The sequence below is a fragment of the Oncorhynchus tshawytscha genome, linkage group LG05 (assembly GCF_018296145.1).
Source record: "Oncorhynchus tshawytscha isolate Ot180627B linkage group LG05, Otsh_v2.0, whole genome shotgun sequence".
Taxonomy (NCBI): Eukaryota; Metazoa; Chordata; class Actinopteri; order Salmoniformes; family Salmonidae; genus Oncorhynchus; species Oncorhynchus tshawytscha.
In genome coordinates, this window is record NC_056433.1 from 48,678,100 (window position 1) to 48,696,137 (window position 18,038).

General features: G+C 45.0%; 2 protein-coding genes across 7 annotated transcripts in view; one reads left to right on the forward strand and one right to left on the reverse strand.

Moving 5' to 3' along the window:
- Positions 1-100: 100 nt before the first annotated feature.
- On the forward strand, positions 101-15,750 carry tmem259 (transmembrane protein 259). 3 transcript variants are annotated; one of them, XM_024421103.2, is made up of 11 exons: positions 101-1,187; positions 4,946-5,254; positions 6,597-6,708; positions 7,491-7,601; positions 10,372-10,494; positions 10,627-10,727; positions 10,928-10,985; positions 11,105-11,188; positions 11,301-11,433; positions 11,687-11,786; positions 12,410-15,750. In XM_024421103.2, exons 1-11 carry the CDS (start codon positions 975-977, stop codon positions 13,223-13,225), a joined length of 2,160 nt encoding a protein of 719 aa, XP_024276871.1. In that variant the 5' UTR covers positions 101-974; the 3' UTR covers positions 13,226-15,750. The 3 variants fall into 3 exon arrangements, with proteins under 3 accessions (XP_024276871.1, XP_024276872.1, XP_024276870.1); XM_024421102.2 differs by having other exon boundaries at positions 102-1,187; positions 6,597-6,762; XM_024421104.2 differs by lacking the exons at positions 11,687-11,786; positions 12,410-15,750 and having other exon boundaries at positions 11,301-11,437.
- A 547-nt stretch (positions 15,751-16,297) lies between these two features.
- grin3bb (glutamate receptor, ionotropic, N-methyl-D-aspartate 3Bb) overlaps positions 16,298-18,038 on the reverse strand; it is a 105,958-nt gene continuing 104,217 nt past the window's right edge. The window contains exon 9 of one of the 4 annotated variants that reach the window (XM_024421098.2): positions 16,298-17,799. In XM_024421098.2, coding sequence (XP_024276866.1) covers positions 17,151-17,799 — 649 coding nt within the window. In that variant the 3' untranslated portion in view covers positions 16,298-17,150. Of the gene's footprint in view, positions 17,803-18,038 lie in introns of all 4 variants that reach the window. The other 3 variants (XM_024421097.2, XR_006083436.1, XR_006083437.1) reach the window with 3 other exon arrangements.

Consider the following 18,038-nt stretch of genomic DNA (forward strand, 5'->3'; position numbering starts at 1 on the left):
TATATATATATATTTGTATGATCCTTTTTTAATAAAGTGTATGGACGTTGCATCTACAGAGGGCGCTCGCTCCAATCGACTATTGTCAAACTCTTGACTTGCCTTGTTTGTTTTCAAGGCTTAATGGTTGATGCTAAGGAATAGTTAAACTGGTTGAGAGTATTGCAAACGGTAGAATAAAAAACAATCGGGAATCATACTCAATGTCCATCTAAAAAGGCAAACAGATCGACATTTTCGAGGCGAACTCTCGACTAAAAAGTAACATACGGGTTATCATCGTAGAACTTGAACGTGAGCGTTAGCCACTATAGCGTGAGCAGGGTAGTGCTAGCTAACTTGATAAACGTTTTATTTTTATTTTATTGGACGTTTCTGGTGAATTACAATGAGACAAATGCATACAAGCTAAGTTGGCATAATATACTAAGAATATACATCACCATAATCGTCAATGTTTTCGCCTCGGAATGTTGTTCACCACCAGTGCTAACTAGCATGTTAGCAATGGTATGTTGCAGGTAGTTAATTAGCCGGGGTTTGAATGGTGACTGACGCTTAGTTATAAGGCCCTAAAACGGCCAGTAGAAATTTGTAAAGAATATTTTAACATTACTGTATGCGCCATTTTTTTAGGTTGCTACAGTGGTTGAGTTCTATTGGAACTCATTAACTAACGTTAGTTACGCTAGTGGGGGCGCTTTGGGAGCTAAGCCAGAATGCCAGATACACAACGACCATGTCGGAAAAATTTATATAACGCACAGCCCTTCTAGACATCAAATTAGTCACCTCTAGCAATTGTGACTTTTCTATGTAAACTGACAGTTGCATTATTGCATTAAGTTAATGCAGTTTTGCACCATCCTACAGTTGGAGTTGTTGGTACCAGTGCGGTTAAGTTGCGTACATAGATCCACGTTTCAACTGGATTGAGATAGTGACTTGCTATCAGTCGTCTTGCCAGACATACAATGTCAGAAAACCAGGGCAACGTGAACAATAACGTCCCGCTAAATAACAATGGCGGGGCGAACAGAATGCGAAACCCTAATATCAACCAGAACCCACTCATCAATGTTCGAGACAGACTTTTCCATGCCCTATTCTTCAAGATGGCAGTTACCTATGCCAGATTGTTTCCACCATCTTTCAGAAGAATCTTCGAGTTCTTTGTCCTATTGAAGGTAAGACTTTCCTCTCACTATTTTACCTTCATGTAGGCTACAATGTCAAGAATCGGCTAACAAGAACGAACGGTAGGTTAATTTGCTTCAAATTGGTTTTGTACATGTGTGATTGCTGCTTCTCAGGGGGTAACTTCTTCCAATGATTACAGAAAATGTAGGTGCTTTTTGCAACGCGGTTCTATTACATACACTAGCATTGCTTTCAATTGTATTGGGTTGCACAAAAAGTCCGTGGGAAGCCAGAAGTTAAATCCAATTCAATTTACTGTGCCAATGGGTGTGGAATTTGAGCTTCATGGATCTTCTTAAACAGTTTCCAAACGTGGGTCTGTTGTAGACCCAATTCATCTCTGCTTACCTCATGTCAAAGTCCCCCCACAGGTTATTCCTTTTTGTCCACATTATGGTGCACGTGCAGGACTTTTTTATTTTGACGTTAGGTAAGCAGGTCTACAACAGACCCACGTTTGGAAAGTATGTTTAATAATACAATCCTTTTAGATATTTTGTCTCAAATTCATAATGACCAACAGTTCTGTCCACTGGCACAGTAAGTTGAAATGAAATTGTATTTCGTTTCGGACTTCCCATGGACTGTTTCTGTGGAACCCCCAGACTGTTTGTGTGCTACTCACTGACAGTATTTTTCTCTACAGTGTATGTAAATACACCCGTGTTGCTAAGGGCACCTACAGAAAATGGTAAACAGTAAAGGTGTGCATGGAGTACAACCCCCCCCCCTTTCAGAAGATGCACACCCTGGCCACTGTCAACTTGACAGGTGGTACAGAATGCACATGTCAATGGAAGTAGACTACTTATCTTACCCCCCCCACCACCATATCTCCAAACAGTGCCTCAACAAAACAGCAGTTTCTCATGAACAATATCACAATGAGAAACCATCTTTGTGTAACATTCAAACAAGAGGGGGTGGAAATGGCTGGTTAGTTTCTCGCCCAACTATAGTATAGTTTGTTGAACCTCAACTTGACCTGCCAAAAGTGGGACGTGAATGGGTCTGTGCAGCGTGCCCTCGCCGTTCTTTGCATCCTGTGATCATGCCACAGTCCAAATTCCGAATTTGTTTGGAGTGGTTCTGCTGCTGCTACTACTGCTGCTCCCTCTGTTTTGATGTGTGGAATAGTGTGTTAGATCTTACAGTTGAGGAGAACATAAATAATCAACCTCCACAATTGCCGCTTGATTGCATCAGATTCTGACCAAATAAACACATCATGTACGTATTTATCTCTGGCACATCACACTGGCGCATTGGAATGTGTTGATTCAGCACAACAATAACCAAGAAAAACCTTTGCATTAGGTGGGAAGGTTGTACATGTCAAATATATTAGTTCTAGCACATCCTTGTCATCAACAGAGTCAATGATTGACACATCTATTCTACACAATATATTATCATAGCCAGTAATTAACTCAAGTTTCAACATTGCAGTAGGGCCGGCCTTTCCGAACTGTGATTAGGCTTAAACCCGGGAAAGCCTTTGCTTGTGCAACTCCGGGCATACAGGAACACATTGACCAAAATGCACACTCATTCTCATCAGCTCTGCATGAAGGTTGCAGGCAGCATAACACCAAAGACAGGCATTTTCAGGGGGTTATAATTGCAGTGACCCTCAACTCAGTCTAGTCACTAGTGAGTCATCTTAACAGGCATCACATTAGAGCTCTCCTGTCCTAGCTTTTTTCCTTATCTGTGTGGATAAAAACTCAGAGGTTGTTGATTATGTTTTTATGTGGTCAAGGTGTGTGTGCATACATACACACTGAGTGTACAAAACATTAAGAACACCTGCTCTTTACATGACAGGCTGACCAGGTGAAAGATATGATCCCTTATTGATGTCACCATTTTAAATCCACTTCAATCACTTTAGATGAAGGTGAGGAGACAGGATAAAGAATGATTTATAAGCCTTGAGACAATTGAGACATGGATTGTGCGTGTGTGTGTGTGTGTGTGTTTGCCATTTAGAGGGTGAATGGGCAAGACAAAAGATTGAAGTGCCTTTGAACGGGTATGGTAGGAGCCAGGCCCACCGGTTTGAATGTGTGAAGAACTACAACGCTGCTGTGTGGGGATGGGGGTGGTGGTGCAACTCAATATTAGGAAGGTATTGTTAATGTTTGTATCAAATCAAAAGTCGAATCAAATTGTATTTGTCACATACAAGCCCTTAACCAACAATGCAGTTTTAAGATGTGTGTGTATATATAAAAAACACACAAATATTTAAGGATCAACAATAAAATAACAGTAGCGAGGCTATATACAGGGGGTTCCGGTACAGAGTCGATGTGAAGGGGAACCAGTTAGTCGAGGTAATATGTATATGTAGGTAGAGGCAAAGTGACTCGGCATGGATAATAAACAGAGAGTAGCAGCAGTGTAAAAATGGGGGGTGGGGACAATCAAATCGTCCGGGTAGCCATTTGATGAATTGTTCAAGAGTCTTATGGTATGCAGGTAGAAGCTGTTAAGAAGCCTTTTGGACCTAGACTTGGCGCTCCGTGTGTGTGTACATTATGTACCAGGCCTCCACACAAGCTAACTGACAGTGGGAATCCGCCTGCCTGAGTCCGTTACCAGACAAGAGAGAAGAGCGACGCTCTGAAGCAGAGAGAAGGGGGAAGAGAGAGAGAGGGAAGGACAGAGGTGGATGGAAGAGAGATGGACAGCCATTTTCAGAGGCACCTGCCTGCCACTACTTGTTGGGATGCGATGGATGGGAAACAAAATGGCATGTCCCCTATCTGTCTCTGGTTTCACTGACACTTTAACTTTGGACACAAGCATCTTTTTGATGTTCTGAGTGTTGTCTTCCTGATGAAGTGGATCATTCTAAATAGACCAGGCTCTCTAGAACCTCACGTTTCTCCTCAGCTGACTACTGTCTGTAGGAATCTATCCTACTGCACCTTTTGTAGTGGGCACCTTCACTAAGCAGCCTCTGTGATGGTCATTTAGGCCAGGGTTTCCCAAACTTGGTCCTTGGGCCCCCCCTGGGTACACAGCTGATTCAAATAATCAAAGCTTTGTGATGTGTTGGTTATTTGAGTCAGCTGTGTAGTGCATTTACAAAAAACAAAATGTGCACCCAGGGGGAGCCCCAGGACCAAGTTAGGCTATTTCTCCACCATTTGATGTATAGGATTCAGGGTTGGGGGAAAATGTTGAAAAGCAATTGACCCCGATCCTGACAGGATCTCTTTCTGCTACTCCTCAAACCTTGCATATATGTGAACTATCTTTTGTTTCTGGCAATGTGATTGTCATTAACATTATCAGTGTTGCAGGAGGGGAAACAGAAAAATATGTCCCTTAAACTAGGGCATTGCCAGTGATCTCACAATACGATATTATCATGATCCTTAGGTGCCGATACGATATGTATAGCGATTCCCATGATCCTATATGTATTACGATTTGATATTCCAAACATGTTACTCGCTATATGTATGCTGCAGAGATGACAGAGCAAGAGAAAATGAGTTGAAAACATGTTTGCTCACTTAAAAAAAAAAAAAGATGGAGAACAAGCTATAAAATGAAAAATACCAGACCTTTGGTGCAGGTACAGCTGACTAACGCTACCTATCAAAGTATCTATATAATATTGCGATATGTAACTATCGACCACCCCCCCATTAAACATCTTTAAATACCAATATCGCCCTAGACAATCTGCCATAGTTTAATGCTCTCTACCTCTCTCTTGCTCTACCAGGCCCTGTTTGTGCTCTTCATCCTGGCCTACATCCACATCGCCTTCTCCCGCTCGCCCATCAACTGCCTGGAGCATGTGCGGGAGAAGTGGCCGCGTGACGGCATCCTGCGCGTGGAGATCCAGCGCAACTCGTCGCGTGCGCCCATCTTCCTGCAGTTCTACGACACGGATGGCTTCCAGGGCCTGGTCAAGGAACCAGAGGGGGAGGGAGAGGGAGGAGGAGGGCTGGGCCTGGCCGCGCTGCACCACGAGGAGGACGACGAAGAGGAGGAGATGACCCTGGAGATGTTTGACAACAGCTCTGTGCAGGTGAGGGTGAGAGAGAGGGCGGGAAGCAGGGATGGGGGCTTGAGAGGAAGGCTAAAGGCAGAGACACCAATGATCCTGCTACCTCGTGCCCCTGTCCACAATAATGACCATACAATGACCTTGCATTGTTCACACAGTGCCTTCAGAAAGTATTATTCCACATTTTGTGTTACAGCCTGAATTCAAAATGGATTACATTTGTTTTTCTCACCCATCTACACACACTATATCAAATGTATTGAAAATAAAATATAGAAATATTTAATTTACTTAAGTATTCACACGAGTCAATACATGTTTGAATCGCCTTCGGCAGTGATTACAGCTATGAGTCTTTGGTAAGTCTCTAAGCGCTTTGCACACCTGGATTGTACAATATTTGCACATTTATTATTTTTTAAATTCTTCAAAGTTTGGCCATAGATTTTCAAGACTATTTTAAGTCAACTAAAACTAGGCCACTCAGTGTCATCTTAGTAGGCAACTCTAGTGTGTTTGGCCATGTGTTTTAGGTTATTGTCCTGCTGAAAGGTGAATTTGTCTCCCAGTGTGTGTTGGAAAGCAGACTGAACCAGGTTTTCCTCTAGGATTTTTCCTGTGCTTAGCTGTATTCCGTTGCTTTTTATCCTAAAGAAACGACCTAGTCCTTGCTGATGACAAACATACCCATAACATGATGCAGCCACTGTCATGCTTGAAAATATGAAGTGGTACTGAGTGATATGATGGATTTGCCCTAAATGTAAGGCTTGTGTTCAGGACATAAAGTACATTTTTTTGGGCCACATTTTTAGCAGTTTTACTTTAGTGCTTTATTGCAAACAGGATGCATGTTTTTGAATATATGTATTCTGTACAGGTTTCCTTTTCACTCCGTCATTTAGGTTCATATTGTGGAGTAACTACAATGTTGTTGATCCATCCTCAGTTTTATCCTTTCACATCCATTAAACTTTAACGAAATCCCTGAACGGTTTCCTTCCTCTCCGGCCACTGAGTTAGAAAGGACGCCTGTGTCTTTATAGTGACTGGGTGTATTGATACACCATCCAAAGTGTAATTAATAACTTCACCATGCTCAAAGGGATATTCAATGTCTGTCTCAAAGGTTTGCCATAACTGAGGTTGACTTTATTGACTCAAGACATTTCCGTTTTAAATTTTTCATTAATTTGTAGAAATGTTTAAACATATTTCTACTTTGACATTATGGGGTATTGTGTGTAAGCCAGTGACACATCTCAATTTAATCCATTTTAAATTCAGGCTATAAAACGACAACAATTAGCAAAAAGTCAAGGGGTGTGACTACTCAAGTCTTTTTCTCCTTTCTCGCTGTCAGTTTGAGCTTGACATCGAGCCACGGCTGAAGCCCTCGCTGAGCGGCATCGGCCTTGGGGGAGGGGGCCTCAACGACAGCCAGGACCTCTCCTTCAGCCAGTCGCCCACTAAAGGTATGCAGCCGCTGAGGGAGACAGTCTCCGAGATTGAGATGCTAACACGAGCAGGTAAACTCAACCCCCCCCCACCCCCACCCAACCCTACCTACCTACCTACCTGTCTACTCCCCTAGTGAGTGAGAATCCTCTCTTCTCACCGTTCCTTTCTTCCTCCTTCCCTCTTCCTGCAAGCTAGCTCCCTTCCGGCCATCTTCTTGTCCTTGGTCACCCCCTTCTGGCATGATTCCTTTCCAAAAAATGTGTTCCCTTGTCTTCTGCCACCTCAACGACTTCCTGTAGCTGTTGTTGTGATGGATCAGACTGTTTGAATCCGACTGTGGCCATGATGCTATCGCATTTCCTGCAGTGGGCCCTGGCTATGCCAAGACGAAGACTGTGTTGATCTGACCTTTTGCAGCTCGAGAAGCAGTCAAGAGCCAGGCTCCAGACTTTAGTTTAGGCCCTGTTTGTGTCGTGTCTGTGTGCCCTGACATTGGCTTTAACAATTCTAAATGGCCTTTGCATAACATTTCTTATGTGCATGTTTTGTGTTTTATTGCTGTAAAGTCTGACTCTTCCTTTCCCTAATTTGCTTTTAATTAAGTCTTGGCAATGTGTTTCTGTCAATGTTTTGCCATTTTAGGTGGGCTCTAACTAGTTTAAATATGAGTTGTTCTAATGCAATGCAAGAGTGTGTGTGCTGTGGGGTTGGTGGGTTGCTGTATGTGTGCTTTGTTGGTGTGGTAAGCTGCACTGCTTACCTATAAGTGTGTTTCTCTCTCTGTGTGTGTCGTCAGTGTGGCCTCAGGAGGAGTACATAGTTGAGTACTCTCTGGAGTACGGCTTCCTCCGCTTGTCCCAGACCACCCGGCAACGCCTCAACATCCCCGTCATGGTCGTCACGCTGGGTAAGTGGTTATAAAGCCTACTTAACACTGTCCTAAGCATGACATAACACATGATCACAGATATCATGAATGGTCTTAGCTAGATGAGCGGTGTTATTAAGCCTGTCTAAACTCATAAGCATGACATAGCAGGTGTCATACATATTCATATCTGGGTCTGTCATAAAGCCTACTATGAACACTCAAAAGCATGCCATAGCATGTGTCACAAACAGTGATGTTGCTAAAGTGATAGGAACTATGACCACTGACTTGCAAGTTAGCTTGCCAATGAGCAGTAGTTGGTTAGATCAGTAGTTACAGATGAGCAGCAGCAGTAGTTGGTTATATCAGTAGTTACAGATGAGCAGCAGCAGTAGTTGGTTATATCAGTGGTTACCGATGAGCAGCAGCAGTAGTTGGTTATATCAGTAGTTACCAATGAGCAGCAGCAGTAGTTGGTTATATCAGTAGTTACCAATGAGCAGCAGCAGTAGTTGGTTATATCAGTAGTTACCAATGAGCAGCAGCAGTAGTTGGTTATATCAGTAGTTACCAATGAGCAGCAGCAGTAGTTGGTTATATCAGTAGTTACCAATGAGCAGCAGCAGTAGTTGGTTATATCAGTAGTTACCAATGAGCAGCAGCAGTAGTTGGTTATATCAGTAGTTACCAATGAGCAGCAGCAGTAGTTGGTTATATCAGTAGTTACCAATGAGCAGCAGCAGTAGTTGGTTATATCAGTAGTTGCAGATGAGCAGCAGCAGCAGTAGTTGGTTATGTCAGTAGTTACAGATGAGCAGCAGTAGTTGGTTATGTCAGTAGTTACCAATGAGCAGCAGCAGTAGTTGGTTATATCAGTAGTTACCAATGAGCAGCAGCAGTAGTTGGTTAGGTCAGTAGTTACCAATGAGCAGCAGCAGTAGTTGGTTATATCAGTAGTTGCAGATGAGCAGCAGCAGCAGTAGTTGGTTATGTCAGTAGTTACCAATGAGCAGCAGCAGTAGTTATGTTATAGTTCAGTAGTTATGTCAGTAGTTACCAATGAGCAGCAGCAGTAGTTGGTTATGTCAGTAGTTACCAATGAGCAGCAGCAGTAGTTGGTTAGGTCAGTAGTTACCAATGAGCAGCAGCAGTAGTTAGGTCAGTAGTTACCAATGAGCAGCAGCAGTAGTTGGTTAGGTCAGTAGTTACCAATGAGCAGCAGCAGTAGTTGGTTAGGTCAGTAGTTACCAATGAGCAGCAGTAGTTGGTTATGTCAGTAGTTACCAATGAGCAGCAGCAGTAGTTGGTTATGTCAGTAGTTACCAATGAGCAGCAGCAGTAGTTGGTTAGGTCAGTAGTTACCAATGAGCAGCAGCAGTAGTTGGTTAGGTCAGTAGTTACCAATGAGCAGCAGCAGTAGTTGGTTAGTCAGTAGTTTGAGCAGTCAGTAGTTGGTTAGGTCAGTAGTTACCAATGAGCAGCAGCAGTAGTTGGTTAGGTCAGTAGTTAGCAGTAGTTGGTTAGGTCAGTAGTTACCAATGAGCAGCAGCAGTAGTTGGTTAGGTCAGTAGTTACCAATGAGCAGCAGCAGTAGTTGGTTAGGTCAGTAGTTACCAATGAGCAGCAGCAGTAGTTGGTTAGGTCAGTGAGCAGCAGTTAGGTCAGTAGTTACCAATGAGCAGCAGCAGTAGTTGGTTAGGTCAGTAGTTTGAGCAGCAGCAGTAGTTGGTTAGGTCAGTAGTTACCAATGAGCAGCAGCAGTAGTTGGTTAGGTCAGTAGTTACCAATGAGCAGCAGCAGTAGTTAGTTTGGTTAGGTCAGTAGTTACCAATGAGCAGCAGCAGTAGTTGGTTAGGTCAGTAGTTACCAATGAGCAGCAGCAGTAGTTGGTTAGGTCAGTAGTTACCAATGAGCAGCAGCAGTAGTTGGTTAGGTCAGTAGTTACCAATGAGCAGCAGCAGTAGTTGGTTAGGTCAGTAGTTACCAATGAGCAGCAGCAGTAGTTGGTTAGGTCAGTAGTTACCAATGAGCAGCAGCAGTAGTTGGTTAGGTCAGTAGTGAGCAGCAGCAGTAGTTGGTTAGGTCAGTAGTTACCAATGAGCAGCAGCAGTAGTTGGTTAGGTCAGTAGTTACCAATGAGCAGCAGCAGTAGTTGGTTAGGTCAGTAGTTACCAATGAGCAGCAGCAGTAGTTGGTTAGGTCAGTGGTTACCGATGAGCAGCAGCAGTAGTTGGTTAGGTCAGTGGTTACAGATGAGCAGCAGTAGTTGGTTATGTCAGTAGTTACCGATGAGCAACAGTAGCTGGTTAGGTCAGTAGTTACCGATGAGCAGGAGTTGGCTAGGTCAGTAGTTACCTATGAGCAGCAGCAGTAGTTGGTTATATCAGTAGTTACCGATGAGCATGCTGATGTACTCATCCTCTGGTGGCTAAGATGGACAGGAGCTAGCTCGCTGCTGACTTTTATTTTGAAATATTTTAGTATTTGGGCCATAGGTCATATTGGCCAAAACAATGGTGCTTTATTAAGCAGTCATCTTAGCGAATCTCAAAGCTGAAAGCGCTCTGACCACCCTTTGCTGCGCGCCCACGGCTAACTTTCACATTAGCATTTTAGCAGACGCTCTTATCCAGAGCTTTAAAGGCAAGCGCAATCAAAGTATCGCCAGCAAAACACTTCACTCAACATCGTACTCAGGCACACTAAAAAGCCTGGTTGAAGTAGCACAGACGCAGTGTTCTGAGGACAGGAGGTGCTGTCTGTGTGAGGCTTCGTAACCTAATCCTGTGCCTGTGTGCGCATGCAGACCCAATGAAGGACCAGTGCTTTGGGGACGGCTTCAGCCGCTTCCTCCTGGATGAGTTCCTGGGCTACGATGACATCCTGATGTCCAGCGTCAAGGCCCTGGCCGAGAACGAGGAGAATAAAGGTACACGGTGGTTAAGGGCGGAGGTCTGTTTCTCCTGCGTGTGTCTTTCCTTAGTGGTATGCAAAACTGTGTGCGAGTGCGTGTCTGATCGGTACTATGTCTGTCTGTGTGTGTGTGTGTGTGTGAGAACAGGCTTCCTCAGGAACGTGGTGTCAGGGGAACACTACCGATTTGTCAGCATGTGGATGGCCCGCACCTCCTATCTGGCTGCCTTTGTCATCATGGTAATATTCGTAAGTGTCAGTCTCCACACACCCATTTGTTAAAAATCCCAAGTGTTCAAAATCCTACTTTAAAAAAAAGAACATCCCATGTGTTCAATTTAGCCCATTTTAAGCCTTTATTTGGGTTCCTTATTGAACGTTTCACCCAAAAAAGTAAGAATGAGGCATTCCATTGAAAGTTTAATTGTTGTTTTCCTCTGTATCTGCAGACCCTGTCGGTGTCTATGCTGCTGCGCTACTCCCACCACCAGATCTTCGTCTTCATCGGTGAGAACACACACACACACACAGACCCCGCTAGTAGCCTTGAAAGACACACTCCGTGCCGCACGTCTCTTTGACCTTACGCCAAACTCGCTCCCCTTTCACCCTCTCCGTCTCACCAGTGGATCTGCTGCAGATGTTGGAAATGAACATGACCATCGCCTTCCCAGCAGCCCCTCTGCTCACCGTCATCCTGGCTCTCGTGGGTAAGAGTGTCTCGCCGTTTGAGCCACCATGCAACAAGCTGGGTCTTGTTTTTTAAAATGATTTTATTTACGAATGAACAGTGGGTAAGAAGAAGCTTTCCCTTTCTACCAGGCATGGAGGCCATCATGTCGGAGTTCTTCAACGACACCACCACCGCCTTCTACATCATCCTCATCGTGTGGCTGGCCGACCAGTACGACGCCATCTGCTGCCACACCAACACCAGCAAACGTCATTGGCTGAGGTGAGTCCAACACGCCAACACCAGCAAATGCCGTTGGCTGGAGTAAGCCGTGCATACCCTCCAATATCTCATAAAATGGGGATGGGTTGACGAGAAGGGAACTATTTGGTGCATTTCTATGACTTCAGCAAACAACTGATCACTTTGTCTCTCCAGTTCCAGGCAGTCCTTCCATTCCACAGTCAAGTCAGTCCAGTGTGATGCTGGTATTTTCAGCTACTCTCTAAAGAGGTTGTCTCTGTGTCTCCCGCAGGTTCTTCTATCTGTATCACTTTGCGTTCTACGCCTACCACTACCGCTTCAACGGCCAGTACAGCAGCCTGGCTCTGGTCACCTCCTGGCTCTTCATACAGGTGAGACACGGCAGGGAAGGAAAGGAGGAGTTGGATGAAATGAAATTCAAATAAATTGTGGAATTTAAATTTTAAAAAATAAACTAGAGAAAAGACGCTCCCAAACTAGTGTACTAGCCCACACACTCCAGTGTTTTGAGTAGGAAACACTAAAGGATTTGCATTTGTTTCAAGGGACCTACACACTTCATTTATTCAGTACGCTGAGTGGGAAAGTGATTTAATCATGTTATTGTGCTGTTATTCCGGTTTGTTACTGTAATCTAAGAAAACATAGAACTGTGTTTGTTTTAGTAAATAGCAATGAAAATCATATTGGGTTAGAGGTTTTTTTTAACACAATTTTAAAGAAATTTCCTGAATAAATCAATTTCTCTGTAGTAGCGACTGTGCATGATGCTAGCCCTCATGCTAGTGGCTGTCCCAAAGAGATTAGCATCCTAGGATACATTTTAGCCAATGTAGCGATTCGCCTGTGATTTGAGATCACACCCCTGAAGTCATGCCAGCCACAGCTCTTGTTGGAATTTGTAGCCTTCCAGCCTCCAGGCCCAGATTCTAACTCCATTACTTAAAAACAGACTTATTTAAACCCCTGTACCTCTTCATCCCTCCATCCCTAGCACTCCATGATCTACTTCTTCCACCACTACGAGCTACCGGCCATCCTGCAGCAGATCCGAATCCAGGAGATGCTGCTCCAGAACCAGCAGGCGGGCCAGGGGGGAAACCAGACGGCCTTGCAGGACAACCTTAACAACAACACCACCGCAGCAGCTGCAGCTGGAGGAGCAGCTCCAGCCCGGGGGGGGGCAGCCAATGGCCAGGTCCAACTGCCAGACGAGCCCCAGGCGGCTTCGGCGGCCCAGGCTCAAGGTACAGCGACCCAGGCTTTCCAGTCTAACAGCATGGCCAGCAGCGCTACGTTAGAAGGGGCCCGGGAAGAGTTGACGATGACGACGGAGCTGGACTGGATGGCGGAGACGGCGGCCATCATCACGGAGGCCCTGTCCTCCTCCTTGGCTCCCCAGCTGGAGAGCACGGAAGGGGGGTTGCTGGGGGAGGCCGAAGAGGTGGGGGGGGTCATGGTTTCTGAGGCGGGCCTCAGCGTGGTGGCGGAGATTCGAATGGGGGGTGGGGGTGGAGGAGGAGCGGGTACAGATGGCCTCAATCCCAGTTTGGTTCCAGTGGAAATCAAAACCGTAGGGGCCTGCAGTGCAGCTGGCTTAGGCCCGCCTCTTCCTCCCTCTCCTCCAATAGGAGGACTTCAGGAAGCAGAGACTAGCCTCTCTAGTGTCAGTCCCTTCCTCCTTCCTCCTTCTCCTCCTCCACACACAGACTGCAGTAGGGCAGGGGCTGGGGAGCCAGAGAGCCCTGGGCAAAGCCCCACAGACTGGGAGCCCAAGACAGAGGAACCCCCCAGCCCCACTCCGTCCTGAGCCCCCCTACTCCAACTCACGTATGCTCCCACACGCAGAGGCAACATGTCTTCTCCCCCCTCAATTCCTCTTCCAACACCGCAAGATTGCCGCCGTGGCTATATTACTGTAATCCCATTCTTACGACACCAAGGAGAAGCGAGGGATGGAAAGCTAAGAAAAGGCGCCCCCCTCCACTCTCCTCTAGAATCTCTGCTACAATAATGTTTTGTTTTGCTTTTAGTTTCCCCATCCTTAGTGGGACAGTGACTTTTTCCATCCGTCGCAGAGTTTTTGCTCAAATTATGTGTGATACACCAACTTTGCTGCAAAGTTGTGGAATCGTTCGGGAAAGGCTACCATGACATTTTGCCATGGGATATTTGTGTTTGTTTATGATTGAAAGTTGATTTGTAAAATAGAGAGGCGGCAATCCTATTGCGTTGATGTACAATTCCTTAAAGGATGTTTCTTTTGGTTAGGTGTCTCGACGGGCTTTGGAAATGGCAGTGTACTCTATGCGTTTTCTTTTTGAGAGCACAGTGGACTACCATACCAGTCATCACAAGGCTGTAACACATACTCGTATCCTAGTCATTCATTCCATCTGGTCCTCGAACCCAGAAAAAGAAAATAGGAATACAAGCCTGTGTTTCTGAGTTGCTCTAGTGTCTGAGTTGGTCATTTTTCTTTCAGAACTGTAGGCTAGTAATGTTGCTGTGGTTTGTGTAGATACTTAGTCACGCACCACTTTTTCACAGGCGCTCAACTCCTCCAGTTTGGAGGTTGTAGTCGTAACTGGCAACCGGCTCCACAAGCTAGCGCTAGCCCTGAGTGGAGCATCATGGCAAATGGAGTTTTCATCCACTTTGGAGTGTTAAGCAGACCTGCTTGCTCTTGTTCAGATTTTTTATTCCCCCGTCCGCTTCTCTTATGATGATTGGCAGTTGCTCCCCGTACTTCTTGAGCTGAAGAAGAGCGGCCATCATTGCGGTTTCTCTCATCTTAACCCCTTTTGAGTGAAAGTGCGTCATTGGTCCGCCCCTGGGAGCTTTTCTGTGTACTGCTAGCCAACCAATTCTCTCATCACCATGTTTTGTATTTGTCTTTCACATTAGAATCGCTTCACTAGTCATGTGCATATTAAACAGAATCAACCTGAAGGCTCAACCATTGCCTTAAACACCCGTTTCATGGTCTTCAAACAAAATGATTTAAGTCAATATTTTTTCCCATGGCCCCTTAGACTGTATTCCAAAAGAGGAGCATGTGACTGTAAAAAAGAAATGCGCTTCATCACAAGGAAGTTTTCTGGTTCATGGCGTCAGCTGACTGAGGCCCATTTCAAGCTCAAACACACAGATCTTTGCCCCAGACTGGCACAAGACAATACCAGGCGATGTTGAACAGCTTCAGGGTAAAGCCATTGTACCCAGCCGAACCCATCTCCATTACATTTGTCGTTGTGATCTACCATTCAGCTGCCCAACTGGATAGTTATGAAGAAAAAGCATATATTGGACCCTGGGGGGCATTTAATTTAGTAGAAAAATATATTTAGGATTAATATTTTATCTTTCATCAATGTTCTTGTTTCAAAACCTTCAGGAGATTATGATAAAGCTGCACAGTGTTAAAAACCTTCCACGGCTGCTCTATTCCATAGCTCACGGGAGACTAAATAACTGGCTTGTAAAATGCTACTGTGATGCTAGTTGTATTTGCTAGGGTCTAAAGACAAACATTGTTTTCCTGTACTCAGATGGACCTGACATGCATCATGCTTCCCCTTTTCTGGAACTAGCTGAACAAGGTACTAACATGGACAGGGTATAACACAAGTCGAGAGGTTTTGACATTGTAACTCTATAGACATAAACGGTCAGGGAAGGATCAGTAGTCATTGACAGCTGTGGTCGACGTCTTCGTCCTCAGCTGTTTGAACTGAGAACAATCTGACCAGAGTTTTTATTTTGAATGATACCTTATATGATTCCGAATGAGAAATTAGTGCAAGTTGAGATTGCCCTTGTTGGCCTCATATCAGAGGAAAATGGGTTGTTTCTCAACAGAATGGCGATAATCAAGGGACATTTCGCAAAATATCATTGTTCTATTGAGACACGAGGGGTTAGCGTAATTTCTGCTCAGTGAGTTGGGTGGAGATGTGGTCAAGGCTATGCAACGGGCAGGACAGAGGACGTGGTTATGGGATGAGAAGGTTGTCCAAATTGTGCAATATGACAAGTCAGTTTAAAGAGAAGTCTTTTGAGTTCATTCTAGGGGAAGCTTTTACCGATAAGAGAAGAAAAAAAATGTTCCGTCAATGAGGTTTTCTGATCAGTTTCTTTATCTGTGCCTATATTCCGTTCTGTGAGAGAAAACGGGATGATTGTAGCCTTGCAACAGTTGCTATCCATTTGTAGTTAATTTTAGACAATGATAAATGAACCCTTCGATCTGTGATGGACTAGATTCCTCTCATTCAAATGTATTTAACTGTTCAGTAAACCAAGTGCAGTAGAAGCATTCTTTGCACAAAATGCCGTTGTTGTGGTTATTTCTGTTTGTGTGTCCTAGTATTGGTCATGGAAATCCTAGACACAAAGTATGTTGTCCACCACAATATAATATATCTTTTTTTTTTAACCTTTTTATTTATCCAGGAAGTCCCACTGCGGTCAGGAAACCTCCCTTGTAAAATCAAATACAATTTTATTGGTCACAAAATAGGAACTTCCTGGGTATTGTATGTTGACATATTTCAAATCCTGTCACATCCGTATTTGGATCATGTTCACGAGGAAACCCCTGATTTGACAAAAGGATCCTATATCAGAAAGGAGAAATGACACCATGTTTACTTGTTTAAATGTGAATACATGTTTTGAGTTAATTAATGTGTAATAGAGCTCGCCAGCTTGTAGTCCTAAAAACCAGAAATGAGTTACCTCCTGGTTCATTCAGCCATTCCTATGGGGAAAGAATAGGGTTTTGGGGTAAATGCCGAAAATAAGGTTAATGCAGGCTTAGAAGATCTTTTGTTCTGAGAGTCAGTTAAACGTGACCTTTTTGTGTGCTAATTTAAAAAAAAAAAATGTATTGCATAAATTCTTAAATTCTCAGTGACGTTAGCTGATAAAGATTCTCATAGAACAAACCGTAAAAGATCTAAGCCTGCGTGTACCACAGACCTTATTTTTGGCGTTTATCCAACTCAATTTTCCCGTAGGCTTTTTCCCAACCAACCATGGTGCCTACAAAAAAAAACCATTACTATTGCTCTCTATACACTGCCAGACATCAAACATGCCTAATACCTGTTATTCTATCACTGAAATTTAACCCTCAGTACCCGAAAGGTAAAAATACAGACCACACAAAGTACACATGACAAGGATTCACATTTCAACCTTCATCACAATCAACACTTTCATCAGACTTTTATTCTTGAAAAACATGTCAATCAAGGCCAGTGAACAATATCGATTCGGATCTCAAAGGAAATAAAACATAACGCACCGCTCCTGATTCCTCCGCGGGAGTCGGGTCCTGTGGCAGAGGAGTGAGCGCTAGAAAGTTTAATGGCTCAGTTCACAGAACAGATGCAGCGCCATGGGTGGGTGTGCTGGTACCTCCAGCCCCACCGCATGGGACGATATACTGTATTCAAGTAGGCCTGAGGTTGTGCACATTTTACCAGCCATATGAGGCAGTTGGGCAGCGTAGAGCACAAGGAATTGCCCTAGAAGCTCTTTCATTTTTCACCCAGTAGCAAAAGGTTGAAAGGTTGGTGTCCAGGGAAAGAGCTGCCATGCTACGGCATCAGGATCACAGGAAAAGGATACATCCAAACCAAGGGAATCCAGCTGCTTTCAACAAACCCCTCCCCTTTTAACCCCTTACTACACCATTGATTGGTCCGTGTCCAAACACCAGAGGGGCATCACCTCTTCTCGTTGGTGTGTTTGGCGGGGGCTGTGCGGACTGTGGGCAGGGCCTTGAGGACAGGGTCTGTCATGGTGGTGGCACAGCGGGTGGAGGGGAGGGACGAGGTGGTTTTGGTGGAGGTGGGGAGGGATGCTGCAGCTAAAACCACGGGGGGCATTCCTGACACTATGGGTGCAGAGCAGGCGGCCTTCTCCTTGGCCAGGGAAGTCTGCAGCTCAGCCCTCCTGGCCAGAGCCGTCCTTAGCTGATCCCGGATCAGGTCGATCTTCTCCTGTAGCTCTTGTAGCTCCCCTGGCCTTGGAGGAATGCCCAAGGAGGAAGATGAAGAAGGGATGGATGAAGAAGAGGCGGAGGGGAGGGAGAGCACCAGGTTGGCAAAGGAAGTCCCGAAGCCTCCATTTGCACAGACACGTGTTGCCTGGTTAGCCCCGGGGATACCTTCCCCCCCTCTGTCCCCTTCGGACTTGGTCACGGCCCGGGCCAGCAGGCGGCGGCTGTTGAGGGTCTCCAGGTTAAAGTGGACGCGCTTGTTGTCCTTAGCGGCTGCAGCGTCCCTGCTGTTCTCGCTGTTCCACTTGGCCGATGCCCTGGAGAGAAGAGGGTCAGGGGGAGGCTGGGGGTGCTGGTTCTTCTGGATGCAGCAGCTACTGGGAGATAAAAGGCTTGTGTCAGTAAAGAAAGAAAGACACTGGTCTGGTACCCAAATCAAGCACTACTAGTGTAGTAGTAGTGTAGTACTAGCTCGCTTTGAATCTGTATCTCAGTAATATGACTGCCTCCTCTCATTAACGCTGATGGGTAAAAGGGCCATATGGATTCTACCTGTCCATGTCCTGTCAGATCACTCATCATGGAAGAAAGGTCAAGTAAATGGTTCTTTTTT

What these genes read in the sequence shown, in the direction of transcription:
- tmem259 (XM_024421102.2), top strand. Translation starts at nt 975, where the DNA reads ATGTCAGAAAACCAGGGCAACGTGAACAATAACGTCCCGCTAAATAAC. An exon ending in TGAGATGCTAACACGAGCAG is followed by an intron (nt 6,763 to 7,490) that starts GTAAACTCAACC and finishes GTGTGTCGTCAG; the next exon opens with TGTGGCCTCAGGAGGAGTAC. An exon ending in AGCAAACGTCATTGGCTGAG is followed by an intron (nt 11,434 to 11,686) that starts GTGAGTCCAACA and finishes TGTCTCCCGCAG; the next exon opens with GTTCTTCTATCTGTATCACT.